At 43.3% G+C, this 24,535-nt stretch overlaps 1 protein-coding gene across 2 annotated transcripts in view; it reads right to left on the bottom strand.

The window, feature by feature from the left end:
* LOC144781997 (calpain-1 catalytic subunit-like) overlaps positions 1–24,535 on the bottom strand; it is a 383,987-nt gene that overhangs the window by 239,873 nt on the left and 119,579 nt on the right. For both annotated transcript variants that reach the window (XM_078661096.1, XM_078661095.1), the window contains exons 3-5: positions 9,703–9,821; positions 4,289–4,422; positions 3,733–3,901 (exon numbers count right to left, since the gene is read on the bottom strand). In XM_078661096.1, coding sequence (XP_078517222.1) covers positions 3,733–3,901; positions 4,289–4,422; positions 9,703–9,821 — 422 coding nt within the window. The remainder of the gene's footprint in view (positions 1–3,732; positions 3,902–4,288; positions 4,423–9,702; positions 9,822–24,535) is intronic.

Genomic DNA, 24,535 nt, shown 5'->3' with positions numbered 1-24,535 from the left:
CTTAGTGCCTCCAGCTACCGTTTTGGTTGTTTCTGCAGGGACCGATGGCTTCATAAGCACAACCCCGGTGTTTGCGCTCGAGTCAACTCACCAGATTTTGAGGTTGTACAACATTTTATCTGTTTTAAGCTGGTGAGTAGACTTTCCCTTCTTGTACCTGACTGCTGCTGCCTTTAGCGATTCTTTGCGCCAGATTGTCTCAGCCTCTAGCACTTTCTTGCACTTGGCTGTCGCTGCCTTTAGCGCTTCTTCGTACCTAGTTGTCGCTGCCTTTAGTGTTTCTGCTTCGTATTGATGATGGCTATGTGTTACTCTGTGGTGCACTATCTCTTCTTTCAGCCTTACCAGTATGTTTCTGCTGGGTTTGCTGCTGGTACTCCTTTGTAGGGCCTTTACTTCTATGAGGGCCTTGTAAGAGTTAGAGCGCTGCTTAGACTCCACATACGCTAGCTGTGGCTTGCTTCTTGGGGGCACGTGGCATGCACAACCAATTTGCTGGACCTCGGTAAACACTCAGGGAAAGCAGTCTCGTTTTTTTTGGGCACGTATCCCCTACTTGTCACCAGTTGTAGCATCCACCCCAGCTCGACTGGAGCACACAAATGACTAAGCAACATATGGAGCTCTGTAATACACATCTTTATTCTTCAGCATCACAACCATTAACTGAACGCACTGCATAATAGAATTTCTTGACCATACCCAGACACAACCAAATACCTCCCAACTGATTTTGTTTTGTTTAAATCTGTTTTATTGATTTTTATGAAAGGTAACAATTGCATGTAAAAAACAGTTTTCTACAGTAAAAGTCTAGGTTGCTGTGTATGCATAACCATTGGCCATCAGTACAATACAACATTTGTTTTATATCAAGTACACAGTCTGTGACGTGCAGGTCGTATGTATCCAACATTATCTCCTTTGAGAAGGCGGTGACAACATCTGTCCTCCAATCAGCATTGCACATTGTGTAGTTACAGCAAATACAATGGAATACGAATGAGACAGCTGTGGCATTTCGCAAAAGTCCTTCCAGTTCATTCACCTTGGGCTTTTGTACAGATGAGATAACAAATAACGAAAACAAAAACCATGACATGCCCATATGATCCTGTCCCTGCACATGCCTACATCACATTTCCTTGTGAATCCAGCACCCACCATCTCCAGTCTGTAGTGTCCATGCCTGTGCAGACATTTAAGTGACCCACATGTGTCCATGGAGTACCGCGGAGCATCACCTAATGGTATGGGCGGTTCACACGGTCTGCTCGCCCTCCACGCGGTTGATTAGTTCCCCAGATCCTCCCTCCTCAACTCGCTGCAGCGCGGGCAAGAAGACGTCCCAACAAGCTGTTATGGGTTCTTGACGCAGCCCCAATGTTTCTTCGCGTTTGCAAATACCTCCCAACTGATTATGTAACTTTGTAAGGAGTCCGCCTAGGACCACAAGGGTCCTACTGCACATAATCACACAACACTACATCTTGGTACAATGGATTTTGCGTCACAACCTATGGGTGTTTGCACTGATCTGTCCAAGTAATGTCCCAGTAAAACTCCCTTTACCGCATAGTGACAAAAAGCAGTGCCAAGCAATTTTTGTGGTAAGAAAAGGACATCTTTCTAATGCAAAATACTTTTTTGCACTGGAAAGTAAACGCCATGTTGTTGCTTTGCTTCATGTTCCATCACTTTGTGATACTTTGCGATGGCACAAAGCCTTAGTACATCTGGGCATTGGATCTTGACTGCTAGTTAACAGAGACCTGTTTTGAAGCACCAAGAGGCCCCTGTCATGTGCGCCCTGGAGAACCCAGCCTGGTATCTCATTATTCTGTATTGCTCCTTCACTTTATCACCCTGTATCATCATACCTTCTTACTAAGTCTATTCTTCCCCTTCATTTAATCTGTCTTTTGGCTTCCCTCAGTGTATTAACCTACCCATTCTCAATATCGGCATTCATAACTATTGCTAGAAATAATTTGTCTGGATCAGCTCTAGGCAGGACCTTGCACTCCAACTCACAACAGAGTACATTCATAGCTCACAATAAACTACGATAACAAGCCCTGATAGTTACCTTACAATCTCTGTATTGAAGAAAGTTTTATTGCACCCAGCTAGGTCAATTCACTGAGCCGTTCTCTGCTGAGAGTATCCCTGCAGGATGCACAGTGTTGGGAGGGGCTGATGGTGCAAGCTTACAGTGAAGGATGGGCGGGAGTGGCCGGAGAAGCAAGCCAACAATCAAGGATGCATGGGAGGGCTGGGGTAGGAAGCTGACAAGGGAGGGTTGGTGGTTGCAGCTTTGGCAGACAATTTTGATGGGAAACACACAGACAACAAAGGGTGGGTGAGAGGTAATGGGGAAACACGTGGGCTACAAAAAGTGGGCAGGTATGTCTGGAGGAGAAAACAGACAAGGGGATGGAAGGGAAGCAGGTATGGCAAGAGAGGGTGGGGGGACGGGGAGGAAACAAGAATGGCAACTGAGGGAAGGCAAGAAAGAGGAATATTGAGGGGGGGAAGTACAGAGGGGACACTTTCGTGGAGTGCTTCAACAAAATGAAAACGGGAAGCGCCTGATAAATGAACTGTGGAAGGACACAGTCATATGTCCATGCTCTTGGGAAGGGACAAATACAAGAAGAGGAAAGAAAGCCTACAGAAGCTGACAAATATCAGCACAAAAAATGGGCACATGCTTTGAGGGAAGGGATAGGGGCAAGTTGGGGTCTGTAGGGCTGCTGGTTTCTGCCTATATGCCCTGGCAGAAGGTGAAGCGTAGACTCTTCCTTGGTCGAGTTTGAGGTACTGGTGCACCTTGCAGCATGACTTAATGCACTGCTACCCTATTTATTGTTGAAGGGATAGGGACAGGGCATTCAGATAGCACAGGCTGTCAAGGCAGCCTCTTCTTATGCCTTCACCAATCTTTGAACTAAGGACTGGCCATTTATAGAGAATTAGATAATGTGTTTTGGAAATGGCAATTGTCTCTGTAATAGGTTGGAATGGGCGGAGGTTGGGTTTGGGTTATGGTTATGTGCGCTCTCTTGAATTTGTGGTCTGTAGAACACGCTAGGCTGCTAAGCAAAGTAGTTGTGGATGGTCAGATGTGGTTATTACATTTTTATTGATAAAATTTTAAGGGATTTTTAAATAAGAGCAGCGGCGACTAATCTTGTTTTAGTACGGACATGCTGGCCGAGAACTGAGCGGTGAACATAGGAGGAATTTATGAGATTGAAACAACCACAAGGGTGAAGCACCAGGAGGTGAGGACACAAGGGAATAGCTAGATCTGAACGGATGAGAGTTGTAGGGTGCTGTCCCTCTCAGCCTGAAGGAAGTGATGGAAAGTGAGGTATGGACCTCAAACTCTACATCAGACCCAACCTATTGGGCCTGTTTGCGCTCCGACCTTTTATTCACTTTCCATCACTTCCTTCAGGCTGAGAGCGACCGCACCCTACAACACTCATCTGCTCAGATCTAGCTATTCCCTTGTGTCCTCACCTCCTGGTGGTTCACCCTCCTGGTTAGCTGAAATAATTCATTATTCACTTGACAAGTTTAGGTTTGTGATGCAACGAGCCTGGGCTAGCAACATTCTAACTATAAACTTTGACCTTACCTCCGCAAATATCAGTTGATTATCATGCCAACCTGTACATTCCCTAGGGCACCAACATGTATCTGCCCAGGTGGTAGGACACGTACCTCCAATGAAGCGCCCATCAGGGACCTCATTTGCAAGGCTCTTCTGATGGTGTGGAAGAGCCCGGCAGGTGGTGCCTTGAGGTTGATGTGCTCCCCAATGCCGCCTGTGAAGTCCACAAATGCCTCATTCATTAACCCCTCTTCCAGGACTTCGTAAGAGCCGTTCAGCCTAGAGAGATCGAAGAGGGAGAATGGAAGACAACATTGTATATGATTTTAAAGAATAAATGCCACAAAAAAAGGTAGCTCATTTATTGACTGTAAGCACCGTGTTGGATTGGTAGCAGGTGGGTACTGGGTGTTTTTGCAGATGTGGTTAGTTGCTGTCGTGCACAAGGAGCATGCACTACATGTTAGGATTCATGTGCTTTGGAGAGGTACATATTTTGGACTGTAACAAAAGTGGATTGTGTGGGCTGACCACTCAAAGGACAGCAATCAGGTGCTTTGATAGAGCTATGTGTGATATATGCGTTTCCTTAGTAGAAGAGGAGAAGGTGCTGCCGGTCAGGATAGAAGTGCCCTGGCAGAGCTATGTATATGATCCTTTGCTTACTTGGCATAGGCCTTCTCCAGCAGAGCTGCCCAGAATTCTTCCTTTTCGGGAGAGCGCAAGAAGACCAGCTTCCCATCCTTGACAGGCAAACGGTCATCAATGACCACGTCCACCCACTGTCCGTACTGCCAGAACTGAGAGAGAAGGAGGAAGTAAAAAACAGGAAAAGTGTGATGAGTTATGGCAGTTGTGCCCAGTTAGTGTCTTAGGCTACCGGTCACAAGTGTTCACTTTGCTGCACTGCGATTGACAGGTACAGTCAGTGACTTGATAGGAGCAGATTGTTTCAGTTCATTTTCTTATAAACCACTGTCACATTTTTTGTCAATCAATAATATGTTTATTTGAGACATTTATATCTTAAACAACAGAAAAACCCATAAAAACCCAACAATCATATATAATTAAAAAATATGAAAGCATTCAATGACATTTCATAATAATAAAATACTTAAAATACACAATCATCTATTGACATTAAAACTCTAGCCAGGGCACGTGTTACATCCATGAATTGCATTCTGAATAAAAAACGGGGTGCTAACAATCTAGACCTAATTCTATATTTTAAAAAGATAGGTTTTTAAAGTTTCTGTTGGAAAGTTAAAAATTGTCGGTAATCCAAAAGTATATGAACTTTCATGCAATGCCGCTGTAACCCACATCCGCACAACCCTCCATGATTCTTGAAAGAGCGCAGCCCAGAGGGGTGTTCATGGAGTGAGTGTAATCCTATTCTAAATTCAAGAGTAATAATAGGTCTCATTTGTGAGTTCAGGAGACTGTAGGGATAAGGAAAGGAGTTTTTGTCTTCACAAACCTCGCAGAGGCTTCTAAGTTTCGGAAATCCCTGTTTCTTATTTCTAACGCACCTATTATGGATAATGCGTTCTTAGAGTAGGTTAGTGGAAGTGCCACATTGTGATTGGTGAACCTGCAGCTGCTCTCTGATCTTATAAGCCCAATTGAAATCAATAGAAATAATCTTGTCCCTACATAGGGTAGCTATATTGGGTTGGTTGGATATTATCAATTTGCTCCAGATCGTCAATGTTCGAGCCCAACTTCCACCCTGATGGGCGATACCATCGTACATTTGGAGACGGATAGCAGACTTTTTAGGCAACATCCTTTTTACCTTTTCCCAATCTAAAATGTTACCTACGCCCAGCACTTCTACTCTGTATAGGGCTTGGGACAGGATTAGTACCTTGTAAACTACTAAAACTGGATGGAGCCAGGACCCACCATAATCACTCTTACATTTTCTTAAACCTCCAGTGGAATATAGCGCATTTACCTTTAGTGATTGAATATGGGAAGACCAAGTCAGTGATTTATTAAAAAGAATACCAAAATCGCTATATTCTGGGGGATCCTCCAATTTGGACTACCCAATAGAACATACAAAGCTATGCGCCTTCTTACCAAAGGTAATGATTTGAGTTTTGCCAAAATTATTAGTTAACTTATTTGTAAGGCAGTACTTTTTAAATTCCCTCAGTTTCCTTTGTAAGCTAACAGGAGTCAAATCCTTAATGACTAGGTCGTCCACATAAAGAAGATAGGATATATGGGAGCCCTCCCATTTTGGGAGAAAAGAAGTGGGTACCTGAAAGGATTTTTGGAAGAGCAGCTAAAAACAGGACAAAAAAACTTGAAGCTACCAAACATCCTAGGCGCAGCCATTGTTAATGCTGATCTTCTGAGAAAGGCTACCATATACATCCGAATCCACTCGGGCCCAGTTTCTCCTATGGAGCTCTTTTAGTATGACTATGAAGCGCACCACTTTTCATGTATTAGCCACTAGGTGTCTGAGCACATTTTAGCACCTACCTGGTTGGCACATCATGTGAGTGTTCAGTCACCACTGTTATAGTTCCCGCAGAGGAGGCTTTCTGCGATCGGCACTACATTATGGAGAGCACAACGTCAACAGCATGAGGCACCATAATTAAGAAGTTGCTCAAACACACGGGCAATGTAAGAATTTCTGCAATATTTGTTGTGTCTATTTTCTATGTCTGTTTACTCTTCCAGATCCACAACAGCTCTTCAGAAATCCTGAAGGTCGGTTCGAATAAACTGTGAATTTGTTCGATAACCCCCACAGGTCAGGTTGCGCCTTAGCGTGCGCATACCGCCGTGGTGGGTAGATCCTGATGAAAGCTTTGCAAAAAGCACATTGAAGCAGAAACATGTTGACTGCTTCTTAACACACTTGGATGCATCTGGTCAATTTAGCCAAGTAGATTTCATCCAACTCCCTTGTTTTTACTGTTGCCTGGTTTTCCACCATTAAACTTTTTTGGGAATAAACCGAGGCATCTTTTAAAATCTCACTTTCCGTTCACCATCACACACACGAATCACTGAAAAACCAGCTTTGCTGTAACCAGGCGTTGTAGCACACCAGAGAGGCACTCGGCCTCCCTGGTGGGGACCCAATGATGAAGTATGTCACCAACTAGGTTGGTAAGTGAGGGTTCTTTTTAAACAAGAGTGTTTCCTCGTGTTGGCTTTCCCTCTCCCTGCCTTTTGGCTTCACTCTTTCATTGTTTTCCTTTCTCTTTTAGTATACCCATAAAGGTACCTGAATTTTCCATACTTTCCAATTTGGCCCATGGAATATCTCATACCAACAAGTCAAAGGCGACCCGAAAATCTACAAATCATGTGTAAAGTGTAAAGAACGCCCCAGGTTCTTAAGGATTTTTGTGCAATAGCCCAAAAGCTACAGCAATGGTCAATAGTAGAGGGCCCAGGCTTGAAGCCGCCCTGTTCCAGCAAAATCAGATTCCACCCTTCACATTCACTCTGTCACATTTTTTAGTTGCTGTGAATGTTTTGCACAGCTAGCTACAGTATTGTGATTTAAGGATACATTTTACAAAGCAAAATAAGTGCATTTTGTACATGTGCTAATTGCTTCACATGGACATATTTGGTACCAGTGCAAAATTTGACTTTTATATGGGCAGTGTGGCATGGCAGCTGAAGCTGATGGACGTCTTATTCACAAGTTCAGATGATGGATGTTACTTTCACAGAAATGTGTGCACAGATGTGTGAGCTGCACAGCTCTTCTTCCCCAGGGGTTCTTGATCTCACACAGTGCTCCTGCTTGAGAAGGCCAAATGAAGGAGTGGTACAAAATGTCATGTCCAAACACTAAGGGGCTTATTAGGATGTCGGTCGTAATTACCTCCAACCAACATCTTCTTTTACTCGGGACCGACCGATCACCGGTCAGAGGTTCCAACTGCCTGATTATGATGCGACCGAAGACTGTTTGGTCGCCTACTCACTTCTCTCCATGGAGATTGTGTCACTGCCATAAATCGGTCGTAATACAGGCTCCTATAGAAAAATGGGTGTGTGTGTACAACTCTGCATCCCGTGGCAGGCACCCCATGGTGCCCGCCACACAGTGCAGGTTTTACAGGGGGGTAGTCCAGGTACCCCCTCGACCACCAACTGTAGACCTCGGAGAACTGCTAGGGGCCCACAAAGTCGCTTCCTGACAGCCTTTCTGTGTCGGAAAGGCTGGCACGGAAAGACTGTGAGAAACTGACATTGTAATCCCGACAGCGGAAATGTTGTTCACAGGGAATTACGGTGAAGTTCCAATCAGCTGGAAGACTCTAAGAGCCGGTCTGAATTGAGTCGGAATGACCGGCCAGTTTATGTTCTGACTGCCGACAACGTAATCGGGTGGTCGGACCGCAAACCAACTGTGTCGATCGAAAAGTCTTCGACCACAGATGGAAAGCTTATAACTATCGGATGGAGGATTTCCGACCGACATCCTAAACGGCCCCTAAGTGACATTTATAGCAAAACATGTGCAAGCAAAGAGGGTAACATTCCAACACCTTCTATGGGGAGAAACCTAATACTTTCCATTTTCCTGCACCAGCCTTTGAAACACCCTCCATCACACATGTGGCTATTAAGGGCCTGCTGACACAGCACACATTAATCCCTCTGCCCAAGTGTTTCCTTGAACCCATATTACACTTCACTGATGAGGCCCAATAACTCAGACAAAGGGCTGGGGTTGCTTGCGTTTGCATGCACATGGGGACATGGCCTAGCAGTTCATACTGGACCATCCATTTTGGAGCAGACCAATACTGATTTGCGAATGGTTGGTCCCTATCTGGTGTGGGAATGAAAGCAAAACGAAAATAGACTGGAATGTGACCTTGAGTATTGGTAGTGGCTGCGATTTCAAGCATTTTACCCACTTTTTTTGTTGTTTTGCTACATAGTTAAATTCTTCACTGTATTACATTATTTTTCATTGCTAAACACAATCTAAGTTGTGACTGGTCTAACCTCGTGAATTTTTCTATCAATTTTTGAGTAAAAGAGTCGAAATGGTTAACTATGGAAATCATAACAATTTCAAATTATTCACTCATATCAGATCCATGACACGGGGGCATATGTATCAAGCCCTTTTCCTGTACGCAAACGGGCCGATTCTCAGAATCGTCCAGTTTGCGAACGGGAAAAGGCCTTTTGGGATGTATCATCCCAAAAAGGCATCGCAAAATAGGGATTCGCAAAATTTGTGATTCCCTATTTTGTTAAAGCATTTAAGGAAACACAAATTGCGTTTCCTTAAATGGGATGTAACAAGCACCCAAGTTGTGCGATTTCTCCTTAAGAAATTGCAAATTACCACCAACTTCAAGTTGGTGGTAATTTGCGATTTCTTTGAAAAATGCACTTTTGGGCATTTTTCAAAGTGCCATGTGGCGCACATACATGCCCTTAGGGGATGTATGTGCGCCATATGCGCACACATGCTCATTTCAGGGGTGCATTTCAGGACTCCCTTGCACCCTTGAAATTATTCACAATTGAGAATGTCTTCCCATTCATTCCTATGGGCCTCCTGGCCCATAGGAATGAATGGGAAGGTATTCCTTAATTGCGATTCTCAATTTGCTAATCGCAATTAAGGAATGCCAAGGAATCGCTAACTATTTGCAAATTTTTAATTACATCTCCTTTGCGATTCTCAAATAGCGATTCTCCAAAAAATCGCTATTTGAGAATCGCAAATAGAGTATTTGATACATAAACCCCTTTATGTTATGTTATCCCTTAAAAATCAGACATGTGAATCCTTTTATATAGTAATGTTGACTCCTAACAATGTTGTACTATGTCGCACATTATACACAAAGTTAATTTATTTGATACAATTATTTCCCTTACAAGTCTGTCCTGAAATATTTGGGGGTACGTTTTTCTATCAGTTTCAGAATAATTAAGTTGAAAATATTACCTATAGAAATCATAACATGTCAAAATGATGAAAGTATCACTGAATATCTAAAGGATGAACTCTGGGAGCAACACTCCCCCTTGAGCTCCAGACCTCCTCTCTGACTGACCTGGAAGTGGAATATGCCAGCATAGCTCTCTTGAAAGTTCTGTCCGGGCGGTACCACCCTGTCCATGAGCCGGGGATAAAGGCTGAGGGAGGCGGCTGCTGCCAGGAACCAGCAATTCCCTGAGAGACAAGAATGGAAGACATCAACACGGACAAAACGTGGTAAATTCAACAGCCGCAGCTTCAATGCAAAAAAACATAGTGGCAAGATTAATTGCAAAAATGTGTATAAACGTAATGAAACTGGCCTCACAATAATATATCACCAACCACCAACTTAGCTTTCTTCGTGGTGTATGCATCATGAATGATTAGCCATGGGTAACACATGCGTTGTACTATTTCAATTGAAAGATGAATGTTGAAATGTGGCTGCTTTCCTCCTGTGAAAGTCATTGACATCTTGACGTCGCCAAAGAGGATGGTTATCTTTCCATTTTTAAATGGCGATGGTGGGTCTGCATTATTAAAAATGCATTTTATAGCAACTAGAGGTACAAAGTGTAAAATAAATTAATTTTGACGTGCAAGTTTTTTTCTTAAACAGCACGTTGTCTTTTTTTACAGATAAAAAGACATCATGTGCGTAATGTGTTTAGTGCTTTAATAGCAAAAAAAAGAAGAAGTGCCGGGACAAAGGTTGTTCTCAAAAGCCCATGGCCAGCAATGTCGAAGGGTTGGAGTGGCGAATACCAAAGCTGGTAGTTTTGATTCAACCTAATGCCTTTATCATTCACCACCAGATACGACCTGCAGCTTTTTCTCTCCCTTGTAGATACTCTTTCATCTCTGCTTTCTCCCTTCATCACGTTTTCCCCATCTTTCCCTTCCTTTTTCTTTATCCGCTTTTGTGCTTTTTCTTTCTCTTGCTCTGGATCAAAGTCTATTGGCGTGGGTCCCACCTGAACCACAGGCTTAAATTAAGCTTGTACTGCATCCTCCAGACCAGTGGCGGCCAGCACGGATCTGGGGTGGTAAGGCGGGAGGGGTGCGGGCGCAAGGAGATTTAATTGTATAAAAAAAATTAAAAATTCACGTACCTCCTTGCCGCTCTGTCCCACGTCCTCTCTATTCTGCTGAACAGGAAGCAGCTAGGCTCCCCTAAACCAATCACAACGCTGCAATACTGCACTGTGATTGGTTTGAACACCGTGGTTCGGTGCTCAGACGGGGATTGGGGGCCTGGGCATGTCCTCCATGCAGACGGTAATGCAGCCTGCATAGAGAACATGCTAAAGTTCGCATGACTGCTTGGCCAGCCCAAGAGGGCTCGTCAAAGCATCATGCGCAACATTGTGCGTCCAATTAACAAATAAAATGGAGAACCCATTTACAGCCTCATGTTCCCAAGAGCAACCATTGTGTGCCCAGCTATAGCACCATAGCTCCAGTCATAACTTCAAATGGCAGGCAAAACCTCAAATGCACTGATAACACCAAGTGGCAGGCACAACAATGAAAGCCCAAGGCATGTATCTACGTGCTTATTGTTTTTGTAAATATTGGCTGCAGCTGGGAACCTCCTCAGATCCCTTTGAGTGGGACAGACAGGAGAGTGGGGAAGCTTGGAAATGGACAAAGGACGATGGTGTAATCCAGAATAACTACAACAATCCTTTTGGTTGTATGGGGTATGATACAAAAGGTTGTATGACGATCCATCGGCCGCAACGTCCTCGCGGGCGTTCGCATCGCGGCCAATACATCGTAAATGCAGTTACACCGGGCATTTTGGCATTGCACGTCGTTGCGACGCAAATACGGCCATGGACTAGGATCGCGTGTCACTTCGGCGACATTACATCGCGCGACATGACAACGCGATGTTTCACACAGTTAAGGAAAATGGCCACTGTCGAGTGTTTGCACTGTGTTCGTAATGCCATGTTTACATAATTTGTGTAAGCATAATTCTCCTAAATAGTGTTCAAATGGGTGTTTTACTGGACTGATGTGCAGACGGAAATGCTAAACCGTGTAATTGGTTACCAGAAGCACACAACGCACCGCCTACTACGCAAAGGTAGCATCATCAGGACATCTGTCATCAGCCTATGGCCGGATGGGAAAATCAGTATAAAATGGGCGCAGCTCCTTAGCACGTTAGATCGTTATCTTGCTTGCTTCCTCCTGCACCGAATCAAGCTAATTTTGCAAACGACACTTTGCAACTTCCGAAGGCAAGATGAGGGCCTCACTTCTGTGTCTCTTTCTAGTCTCCCTGCTCGTGGCCAACTCTGAGGTGGAAGGCGAGGGCCCCTCGGTGAAGCTGTGCGGCAGAGAGTTCATCCGAGCAGTTATCTACACGGGTGGAGGGTCCCGGTGGAGACGACACCTGACAGAACCTCCTCAAGCTCTAGCAGTTCATTACATACTTCTGTGGCTTGACTGACGGTTATCAACCTTGGATTCAATCTTTTCTCTCTCATCTATTCAGCTCAAAGCAATCTGAGATGTTTGAGCCCACACGTTTAAAATATTGTCATCCAATGCGTGATGCTTCTGCCCTCTGTTTCAATTGTTTTCCCCTTTTTTATGCCACTTTCATAAAGTACATTTATGTGTCCCAAAACCTTTACTTGTCTCTTGCGCCATTGTAATATTTTTAATCAGATTACTCCCTTAGTATATGCAAGAGATGCATTAGTTAACCCCAAAATATATGCTTATCATTAGATGTACTAACTGCACTAATGTATCTAAAAACATAAACGTCTCATTTGCAGCAAACACATGAATTATGTCCACAAGTATTAGTTTGTCATTTGCCGGGCATCTCAACATGTGTGGTTCACTGCTAGGTTGTTTTCACATCACTGTCCATTAAAGACACGCCCCTGGCTTCCTTACTGCAGCTTCTACTCTGACATACTGCGCCGGATTCCCAATGCCATGGACAGCCTTCGGTGCTGATGTGGTCAGGGGCATAACTACCGTTGGTGCAACAGGGTCTGTGGCACCGGCGCCCATCACACCCTGTAAATTTCTGTATTTTACTATTCCAACAGCCGTCAAAGGGGCAATTTGCCCAGCCTGTACCAAACCCCCTCGCATCCTTGCTACGGACTGTGGCAGTCGGAATGAGCATGCACAATTTGTGCATAACACTGTGTATAGGGCAACCCAAGCTTAATTGGTGTACAGTAGTGGATATGAAAAAATACTCCGGGACACAGAAATTGGCATGTGGGGAGTCATGAGGGATTGTATCATGCGCAGCAGAGTCAATGACACTATGAATTACATTTTTATAATCTGGGCTCCAAGATATTAGCCACAAAGTAACTCCTTAATCGCTTTTAAAATGCAGTTTATCTACCCTTGTTGGGCACTTTGTACATCCATCAGGTTTCACGGAATAACAGTGGTGAGTTAACCGAGGGGGTTAATGCAGTTGCTATCTTATCTTATATAGTCTTATAGTGAGTCAAAATGGGTACCTTCAAATCTACAGTTGGGCCGGAGAATTTGTTAAGAGTATAGCCACGTTCTGAGACGTTTTCTGTCCTCTGAATACGTGGGACCCTTAAGAGACCCGTGGTGGAAGATCTTATATCCCTGCTCGGAATGTAGGAGGTTAATAGGGTTCTAATCATAAGTGCTCTTCTGATTTAGTGCCCTGTGAGCCAGACACAATTAATTGATCTGCAGTAAGGCCATGCTTACCCTGCCGAGGTTTGTCTATGTATTGCATAAGACACCATATGAGGTACCAGGTATGTTCTTTAAAGAAGCTTTCCATTCACCCATCCGCCATCCATTCATCCACCCACCCATCCATCCATGCATCCATACAGCCATCCATTCATCCATCTGCCATCCATTCATCCACGCATCCACCCATACGGTGCCATCATCCATCCATCCATTCATCCCCCCCACCCACGGCCACCATCATCCATTCATCCCCCCACCCAGCCATGCATCCATCCACCTTACGGCACGCCATCATCCATCCATCCATCCATCCATCCATTCATCCATGGCATCTTAAGAGCACCTGGCACCTCTTTCTTAATTGTTTTTAGTTATAAAGGCCATGAGAATGACACCTGCTTTTTTGTGCATCCGTGTTTTTTCAAGTAGTGACATTTTCCGTGACCTCCGTGCTTTTTTTACTCCGAACATGGTGTTATAACGCATCCCTTTTGTGCCTCCGTGGTGTTTATTTGAATAACTTTTGTGCATCCGTGTCTCTGCAAGTAGTGACATTTTCCGTGACCTCCGTGTTATTTTTACTTTTACATCGCAGGATCGTTTTAATGGCATGCGATGTTAATGTCATCGCGCCCTGCTCGCATGCAAAGTTAATGCATGCGATGCAAACGATCCTGCGATGTAAAATTCACATCGATGTTATTGGTGTTTCCCGATACAAAAGCCATGGGTAAAACCAACAGGTTCATTTAGGGTTAGCAGAGAAATGGCTGTGACCGTAGACTGCTAGCTGGACTAAGATGCATGAGAAAGCTCTCAAAGAGTCTTGGACAATGGTAGGTGAAAAAGAATAAGGGCGTGGCCCAACTATCCAAGGGGAAAGGTACCAACACAACCAGTGTAATATCAAAACTTTCCCTTGGAATCAATTTTTACTCATACTACCATTCTCACCACACATATAACAGAATGTCAAAAATGTTGTCCCTCTGTCAGCTGTGAATATAAGCACACACACTAGAATTCCCAAATATAAAACAATATATTGATTTATTTATTTAAAAAAAATATCAAGCAAATATAAAAACATGATCATAGACATAAATCATATGGACAATCCCCCAAAAAGTTGCATAAAAACAATTTTTCATAAAAAACACAAAAGAGACAAAAATTGGTGATTCATTATGAAAACATCCTCAATAATTAATTCATTAGGATCTATAATCACTGTTGGGTTTATATCATCGCTGTCCCAAACATATAGTCCCTTGAATTTAATGTGACAGAAGCGTCAACGCGTTTCGGTGAATCACAATCACAAGGACTGTGGCTATTACATGAGGGTGACTTTTTGCTGACTGCAGGTACTTGGGGCACTCCTAGATTGCACATCTTCTATGCTGGCTGTTGGGCCCATGATGCCTGACTAAGTAAAATGTAATGATAACGGAACCACGGGGAGTAGCCGCATGATCTATATTTTCTGACGACTGAGGCACTGTCTTTAAAGAGTCAGCTGGTGCTGGATGTTCTTCAGGCAGTCTGTCACTCTGTGAGAGTCCCTAGATCATTCCTTTAAGTTGTTTGAGGACTAGGGGGTATATTTATAAGGGAATGGTGGAGCAAGGCGTTAAGCACAAAATGCTAACGCCACACTCTGCCATTCGGAAAATGCAGGGATGCTCTGTATTTACAAAGATACAGCGCACCCCTGCGTTTTCCCTAGTATTGGCGCTAAATTAAGCTGCCTAGCACCAACGCAGGCACCCTTGCACCATAGGGCAAGGGTGCCTGCATTGAGGGAAAGATTGTTTATGTGCAGGAAGCTGTCCCTTCCTGCACATGAACAACCACAAATGCTGATTTGTAACTTCTAGCTGTGCTGCATTATGCAGCACACATAGAAGTTGCAAATCATCATTTTTAATTATTGTTTCTGTGCAGGAAGGGACACCTTCCTGCACATAAACAATCAGTCATGGCATATTGCTGTTTATATGTGTGTTGCACAATGCAGCAAACAGAAACAGCAAAAACGAGCAGAAATTAAGAATGTCTCCTCGTTTCGCCATGTTAAAACCAGGTTTTTCCTGATCTTAATGTTGGTGCTGCCTTGTAAATAGGGGGCATTATCAAAGTCAATGGGTGTTGCGACAGAACGCCGACCGCAACACCCATTGCCCACCCCTTTCCGTTTAGCATGAAAGGGGGCCTTATTTACAAGGCTGCATTAATGGCGCCTTGTAAATAAGGTAAAGGGTTTTTCACCGCAGGAACGTCTGAAAAAGTGACATTTCTTTGGCAATAGGGGCTTTTAAATATACCCTTAGTTGTCTTGAGCGTGCAGTTGATTTCCAATGCTATGGCCGTATAAGGTTTGGGGTAGCAGGTCATGTTGAAGAGGATTGGTGATAGGGTTGATTCCTGCAGAATCATACAATCAGTGGCAGTTTTGTTATAGAGGTAAGAGGCTACTTTGACTTGCCAAGTGCAATTACTTAGCAAGAATGTGAACCATGTTAGGTCAGGATAGTGCCCTGGCAAGGTCGAGGTGCGAAAGCCCGAGGAGGGAATAGCGACCTACCACAATATCCTAGCCAAAATATGAATATTGACATGTAAGGATACATAGTTAAGTTTCGGTTTACTATATGAATTTCACATGTATGTACCTTAATTATACATATATCTTTACGGCAAGGAGATGCAGAGTTAAGAATCGTACATCTATAGAAAAGCCCACTGCCGAGGGCTATATCGGTTCTTAAGGGCTCTGAAGCCGATTTATGAGTCCGGGCTGCAAGCGAGAGCCTATAACGAGGGAGGGGGTCTTTAACTACCTGTATAGCACATGGCAAAAAGGCTATAAGGCTATTGAACATTCCACCCATTGAGGGTAGACTGTTCTAAATTAAAAAAGGGATAAACAGAAAGACAAACATTGGAATGTTAGAGCCACAGGCCTGTACTTGCCACTATTACCCCTGGTCCACTTCAATGGAGCTCTCAACATTCCAATGTTATTATTACCTCTATGCACTTACCTCCCTGAGGCCGTTGATATTTTGAGTACAATATTTTGGTAAGTGAATATTCCCTACTTGATATCCTTCAACAACCTTGGGCATTTGAGGGAAAGCCACAAATACCCAGGCACATCCTCATGTGTGGAAGTAGAGTCTTATGAACTCAGGCAGATCCTTAGATGCCTAGGCACAACCATCCTATGCCTGAATGCAGTCTCATGTTCCTAGGCATAGCTTTAAATGTCCAGGTAGAGCCTCACATGTCAAGCCATAGTCTAAAATGTTCAGCCACTTTCTCAAATGGCAATTACAGCTTCAGACCCCATACACCTTCAGATGCATAGGTATAGCCTCTTATGCCCAGCACAGACTCAAATTCACAGTCATAACCTTTTTTACCCTAAACCTCTCTCCACCATCTCAGCCTACTACACCCCATGTTTACAAGTTAGAGGTGTTATTGATATGCAAAAAGAGGGTAGAGTGAAGCATGGATTAGGTTTGAGGCAAGGACTTTCTGTGTTCAACCTTTTCTTTGATAGTTAGTTAGGTAGTAGAGAGGTAAAGAGATTGAATATAATCTTATTTTGGGGCATGGATTGGTCGCAGCCAGCGCTTTTTATGTCGGCAGAGCTATTTATTTATTTGCATAGTTTTATATAGCGCTGGCTAGACCCGGAGGTATCAGAGCGCTTTACATGAGGTCAACATTATTTATTTATTTGCATAGTTTTATATAGCGCTGGCTCGACCCGGAGATATCAGAGCGCTTTACATGAGGTTAACATTAAAAAAAGAGTTACATAGTTACATCAGTTACCGAGCATATCATAACACATAAAGTCCATGGAGCATAGAAAGGCAGTGGGTGGGTGAGAATCAGCAGGCAGCTATAGTACTATTTCCAGAATGCAGTTGGTTCAAATGGATGATTGCTTATGCACACAGTCCTGCACTAATGGGAAATTTCACAAGCACAAGATCCAGGGTGGTATCGTGCACAGGAGGGGTGTTGTGCCAAGTACGAAAGAAGTCCCTGGAGCACACCTGAAACATACATATATTGTCCAGTTCATTCATACATGCAAATGTGTACACACAAATGTACATTTTGCTGTTTGGATTCTGGGTAACAAGGAAGCAAGGGGGATGTATGACGTTACAACGCATACTTTTACCACGCATACCTTTACAACGCGGTTTTTACCACGCATACCATTAAAACGCATAACGCTTAGAGGTGCTGAATAGTGGTGAGTATAATTTTCTATTCCAACTCCAGTCCCCGTGGACACTAGGGAAGGTGTTGGATAGAAAATCAAACTTATTCCCTATCCTAGAGCGCCCCCCCAGCGCTATGCGTTGTTATTGTATGCGTGGTAATGCCTGCGTTGTAATGGTAGTGCGTTGTAAAAATTTCGTCGTAAACGTTACATACCAAGCAAGGGTCACAGTGGAGGCTCGTGGCGTTTCATGACCATAGGCGGCAATGTGAGACGCAACCATAGATGACTTCTGGAGACATCGAGGAGCCCAGCGTTAAACAGCAACTAATGACTCTGTGGAATAATGCAGTACATTGACCATGGTGACATTATGTAACATTTTAAAATGTATTATTATGTTTTCAATAACATATGTGGTGCCTTGTAGTGGCATTGCCACTTTGATTTATTAAAATATTTGAATTAGGCATGTGGTTCTAGGCTTTGAATTGTATTCATTCAGCTTCTACTTGTCATCTACTACATCTTGTCTCGCTAGTCCCTAGACAGGTTATTTGTGCTCATAAATCTGCTTCACAACAGGGTTAATTATAGCTATCAGTGGTGCAGCAGGTGCAGTGACACCAGTGCCCAGGAATATGAGGTGTCCACTTCACCCCCATTGGTGATATTTGTTTTACTCCAAAACAGGAAATGGGAGAGGGGAGGCAATCACTTTTCTTGCCTGGGGGTCTATGATGCCCTTGCCACACCACTGTTTCACAAGAGAAAACTGCTGGTTTTAGGACTGTATGAAATTTGTAAGCGGTGATACTGCAGCCCTAAATCCTTTAACCAATGTGTAACAATGCACTTCAGCAGTGTAGTATTGTGTAGGAGTAGTATCCTCTAAAGGAGTGGAGAATGGGTGTTCCAAGGTGTGGTTAACATCGAAGGATTTTGGACTTTCATTGTTGGTTGGGTATTCACAAACTCCTTACACACCCCAACCCTACAATATCAGGAAGCAATCTCTAGCCAAGGTGGAAAGGAGGAGTTAACACATCCAAAAGTGATGCTGGTGAAAGGGAAGAGGTTTCTCAGTGTATAAATATATTTTCACTTTGGGCAAAAGCCTTGATGTTGCTATTAGAGCAATCCTAAAACAAAACGTAATTTGTGACTACACAATTTTTCCGGAATGCTTCCGTAAAGTTTACTGAGCGGGAAAAAGCATCATTCAGCATTCTTGGGGAGGAGTAACTCAGTGGGCGCAGATTTACAACTATTTTATTTTTCATTATATCGCTAAAATGACATGAGTCGTATGAGCTTATTTACAAGCCGTTTGCACCGCCTTACGCCACAATCACATCACTTTTTTTATGCAATGGCGAGGTTCATTTGCTCCATATTTACATGTATGCAGATGCATAATTTTTTTTAAGGTTCCGTCGGTTTTTACTTGCTTCGGAATCGTCTGCGCCAAGATAGATTATAATTTATGCAAGGCAGGCGTTCCGTTGGAAACACCTACTGTAAAACTGCCGCAGTGGCATTTACCACTTTTTTTTTCCTGGTTCGGGCTGCTGCACTGCCAATGCGTCACAATTCCTATGCCTGCTAAACCCAGATGAAGGGATGACTCATTGGCTGTGCCCAAGGGACCACACCAGCAGTAGTGACTTGATGGCAATATGCAATCAAGTCACGAAGTAAGTGGGCCACAGTATGTAGGTATGTGCACGTAATGTCACAATTTGTGACACTACGTGCTGATGGCACAAATACAAGTGGGCACTATGCCCACTTGTATGCGTCACTTCCAAGACCAATATGTTTGAGTGAAAGGTGACTTTGTCTCCTTTTCACGCTCTAACGCAGTGTTTCCCAAACTGTGGTCCGCGGAACCCCAGGGGTCCCTGACACATTCCCAGGGGGTCCGCAGGCAGCAGTTTTAAAAGCACTGCAAAGTGCCTTGTATAATTAGCAGGTTTCGAGCACCAATAAAAGTGTCAAGATAACACCAGTGATTAATGTACCTGCTGGAGAGAGATGAGCGTTTTGCCTGTGATAGTTTTGAGTTATCTAATGAAGCACAGAGGGTTAATATGCCTATTGCAAAGAACGTGTACCATGCCTTTTAAATAACAGTATTTTATGTGCATAGGTGAGTGGGTTAATGCTTTTGTCACAAAGAATATTTTGTTACTGTGCAGTACAGAAGTGACAATCGTAATCTGTCACAGTGACCTATAAACTATCATCAAAGAGCTGCTTGCAAACTACATGGTACAAGTTAGTAACTTATGTTTTTTCTCTGTTTTTCATTATCCTGATGCTGCTAAATAGGTTTATTAGGGTGGAAATACATTTTTTTTGTTAACGTCAATGCTAACCACTGTGTTATATTCTGAATCCCAAGCTTCTCCAGACCAATCACTCTTAAAAAATGGCTACCAGTATAAATGTCATGTGAATCCTACACCTTGTAGTCCCCTTTGCCTTATGTAACATTTTCTATACATTGATGTACATATATGAATAATTGTCTCTATTGTGTGTGATGTAACGTGGTCTGGCATCCTACAATGGTATGAGAGATGCTATAAAACAAATTAAATACATTTGACAGAGGGGCTATGGAGAGATGTGAGGCACTGTTGGAGGGTGATAATAAGGGAATCACTGAAGAACCCCAACAAAGATTGTCGTATCCTGGTGCATAGTAAGGTCTTCCTTTACTATTCGTTAGAAGCTAATACAATTCAATATATAATGATAAATGTGTTGTAGACTGCATCATTGTTTCCTAAATTTCTTGGGGGAGAGTCTCCCAAAGCCCCCTTTGTACTGGTTAGGCTCACACACTGCACTTGGTGTGCACCGTATGGGGATTGGTTTGAAAACATTTGCCTGGGCTGCTTTGAGTTTTCAGTCTGGCCCTGGCAGGAGCAGGTGCCTCGTACTGCAGAATAAAACCAACCATTTATAAGTTAGTCACAGAGATGCAGCACCAACCTTTCCATTAAAATGTATTGTTTTTTGTAAATTCTTTCAATATAAAATACTAAGGGGGATATTTACAAAAGAAGTGGTGGAGCGTGCCGTTGGCCTCTGTGGCTTAATGACACGCTCTGCCACTTCAGAAACGCAGGGCTGCAACATATGTACAAGAATATGGTGCAGCCCTACATTTCTCCCTGTGCTGGTGCTACACTTAGCAGTTTAGTGCTAACGCAAGCACCCTTGCACCGCAGTGCAAGGGTGTCTGCGTGCAGGGGAAGATTGTATATGTACCGTAAGATCCCTCTTCCTCCACATAAACAATCTTGAAATGCTGTTCGTCACTTCTATGTGTGCTGCTTAATGCAGCACACATGGAAGTTACAAAATGCAATGTTTTTATAGATTGTTTATGGTTTTGTTTATGGTTTTCCCTTGCCTTAATTTTGGCCCTGCCTCCTCTATATGCTGCTCTTGTAAATAGGGGGCAGCATCAAAATCAATGGGTTTTGCGGTGAAACGCCCATCGCAAAACCCACTACCCACCCCTTTCACGCTAAGCATTGCGCGAAAGAGGGCCTTATTTTCAAGGCAGCGTTAAGCCATGTTAAGTGGCTTACCGCTGCCTTGTAAATAAGGCGAAGCCCCTATTGACACGTGAACATCGCAAAAGTGACATTTACATGGCGATAGGGGCTTGTAAATATACCCCTAAAATCCTTAATAATTCAAGTATCTGTTTCGTGTGTACATGTGTGTTTATTTTTTTCAAATTACTGTTTTAATGTTTGAAATTTAAATCATACAAATTGCTTGGGGGTCCCCGGATTCCAGTGGTGACTCAATGGGGTACTCAGGAGTCAAAAGTTTGGGAATCACTGCTCTAACACATTGGTCCCCATTCAATAGGCGATATGTCAGCGAAAACTGATGCATCGCCTCTGTATTGTGATGCACTGCTGGAGTTCTGTTGGTTTTCCCACCAACTCCAGCAATGCGCAAAAAAAACCTGCGTCATGGTGCACCGTTGTGTGAATACAGTACATCTATGGTGGCCCAAGGGTTTCTGCTGCAGGAACAAGTAAACTGGTGCATCGCTGCTTTGATGCAGCAATGCATCAGTTTCTTGTAAATGAGTCCCTTAATGTGTAGCACAGTAACATTATCATCAATAAAGTAGTGCTGCATCTTTTGTCCAAACAACAAGTTGACGTCCAAGGACGTCATTCTGAGTCCTATGGGGAAACAATTACGGCATGATTTTTGTTGACCATCCACACGTACATTCCTTTGACAATAATATGGATAGGGGTCAAATTTACAGCAGGGCCCTGATTATGAGTCAGGCATAGGAGAATTTTTGTAAGGAATTCCGCTCTTTCCTACGCACAGTTCTCCCCGATGCTGGAACACTGGACCCGTTTTTAGGTTGAGCCTTGGCAGCGCATGCGCTGCTCTGCGAGGCATGCTGTATTCGAGTGTGGACTTGAAGCCCCGCCCACTCTCTACCCATATTTGTTATTGGCTTGTGTCATTGTCCTTCATAAATGCTGGCTTCTGATTCATTAATAGGCTTGTTAGTCCCTCGTTAGTGTCACCTTGTCTTCATTTAAAACCTCTCATGAGGACTGGCCCTTTTACTTATGTTGTTACATGGTACGTCTTATTTAGTCTGTGAACACTATTTTCTTTAAGGAGTTTCTCCTACTGCCGGCACTACATGTCATGCTTTCCTGCTTTCATTGTCCAAGCAGCCGGGACAATGGTGGCCGCTTCTATGCAATAGGTCTCACATTTACAAGAGTTTGAGCTATCAGCAAATGACAATGCCTTTTATTTATGTGTTAATTATCAAAAACAGATAAATAAAAGGCATTGGCATTTGCAATGCCAAATAGCTTAAACTCTCGCAAATGCAAGATCTATTGCATAGCAAATGCTTGTTATAGGGTGGAGATTCTGCCTGGTAAAATCATATGAGGCTTTTGTTGCAGCAATCAAGCCTCGTCCCCCCTAGTTTTTTGGTCGAGCTCCAGCGGAAGCACGCATACGCTGCTCGCTCTGCGAGGCATGCTGTAATAGAGTATGGTGTGGAAGCTGCGCCCACTCTCCTCCCATACTTGTAATTGGCTTGTGTCATTGTCCTTGGTAAACGCTGGCTTCCGATTCATTATGAGGCTTGTTAGTCCCGCCTTGGTACCGCCTTGTCGCCATTAGTTACCGCCCATAAGGACTGGGCCTTTTACTTAGCTCGTTACATGGTATGCTTTATCTAGTAGGTGTTATCAAAAAGGGGTTACCTGGCCACCATTTTGTATGCTACTAATATATTCAGCATATATAACATACAACACCATTAGTCATTGTGTTATACTTCAGTAATTGTATTTGATTCAAATCATTCTCAGATTTCAATTATTCATTTTCAATGCATTACAGGGATATACATAGCATTCTACATTATATACCTTTATAAACTCTTAACAAAAGCATGTGCATAAACTCATAAGAAAAGAATGAATATATATGTAAACATTAACATCAAATCATTAAATTACACCAGTCGATACTGTAAACTGTCTGCCAGCGCTAAAACTGTTTTTGTTTTACATCAAGCGCAAAAGAGAGGCACACTACGGGGATCAATCCTATTTAAAGGGTTCTTTCTCGGGGTATATTTCATGTAGCACCCTCATTACAGTCCCAATTAATGTGGATCCCTCGTAGGTACAGAATGGGCGAGCCGACGCGTTTCCAATCCCCCTCTGCCTTAGGGGATTATCATCAGGGCATGAACCACGGTGTATTCTTATCTCGTTCAGCGTGATTTATTCACTTTCCCATCAGTTGTTTTGTCATGTATTCCTATAGGTTCTGAATCGATCCCCCTATTCCTGACCCTATTCTGGTTAAACTAACTATCAAGTTAACTAACAGTCAGCCCATGAGGCAAGAACAGCCCCCATGATGCAGATACCGTTATCTGACGCAGTCACACTACGGCACAGGAACGTGTTATCTGATTAGGTCATAACGCTTGAGATCTAATTAGACAAGCGACATTCCTCCAGCCCCTGATAAGGCATACGACGTTCTCATAACAAATCAAACCTATGACAACCTGGAAAATCCGTGCGGCCATTGTTTTGATTTCACAGAGAACTTCAGTAAAAGAATGTGCTAACGAGCAAGTCGTATGACATCTTTATTGACGTATCTATGTCCATCCTTACGTCAATCTCGGCACCTTTAAGGTATAAATATTGCCGATCTTGCCCTATGCAAACACACGCGTGGTGACGAGACGGAGCAGCCATACTTGCCGAAGCCCAGAAGCAGAGCAGACCCCGCTGGCAGCAGCCCCGCCTTCCTGACGCGCTGAGAGACGCGCTGCTATCTCAAGCCGAGAGACCCAGCACCGGCGCTTTCGGGCAGCCCTCGCAGGCAGCCTGGAATATCGAGAGCAGAGAAAGATATACCATTCCTCATTCATCCTAACTTCCAGGTACAGAACTGAATAACCCCTCACAGAGAATTCTTTAGTTATTCACTTGGCAAAAACAAACTTAACTTAAACTGTAACTTTCTATTCCCGCCCACGCATTAGACTTAGGTCAGGTACACGGGGTAGGCGTATTTAGAAACACCAGTTGAGCACGTTTAGTCAAATGTATATGTGTATGTAAATATATTTTAATCATTCTAAACATCATATGGCTCAGAAACCATATCAATGTTTTTACAGTATTATTTTATACTATTGCTTTTAATGTATGCACTTTACTTAACTATAAGTATTGCAATAATATCGATCCATTTCTCTTGTACGAGAAAAGAGACTGATCAATAAATAACACCTTTTTATTGAACACGCCCGTCTCTTCCTTTTCTCTACAATCTGATGAGACTAAGAATGCACGTACTGACTGAGTAAAAT

This window comes from Lissotriton helveticus, chromosome 9 (assembly GCF_964261635.1).
Source record: "Lissotriton helveticus chromosome 9, aLisHel1.1, whole genome shotgun sequence".
Taxonomy (NCBI): domain Eukaryota; kingdom Metazoa; phylum Chordata; class Amphibia; order Caudata; family Salamandridae; genus Lissotriton; species Lissotriton helveticus.
Note: the sequence above shows the minus strand (reverse complement) of the source record. Positions and strands in the feature narration are given on the sequence as shown.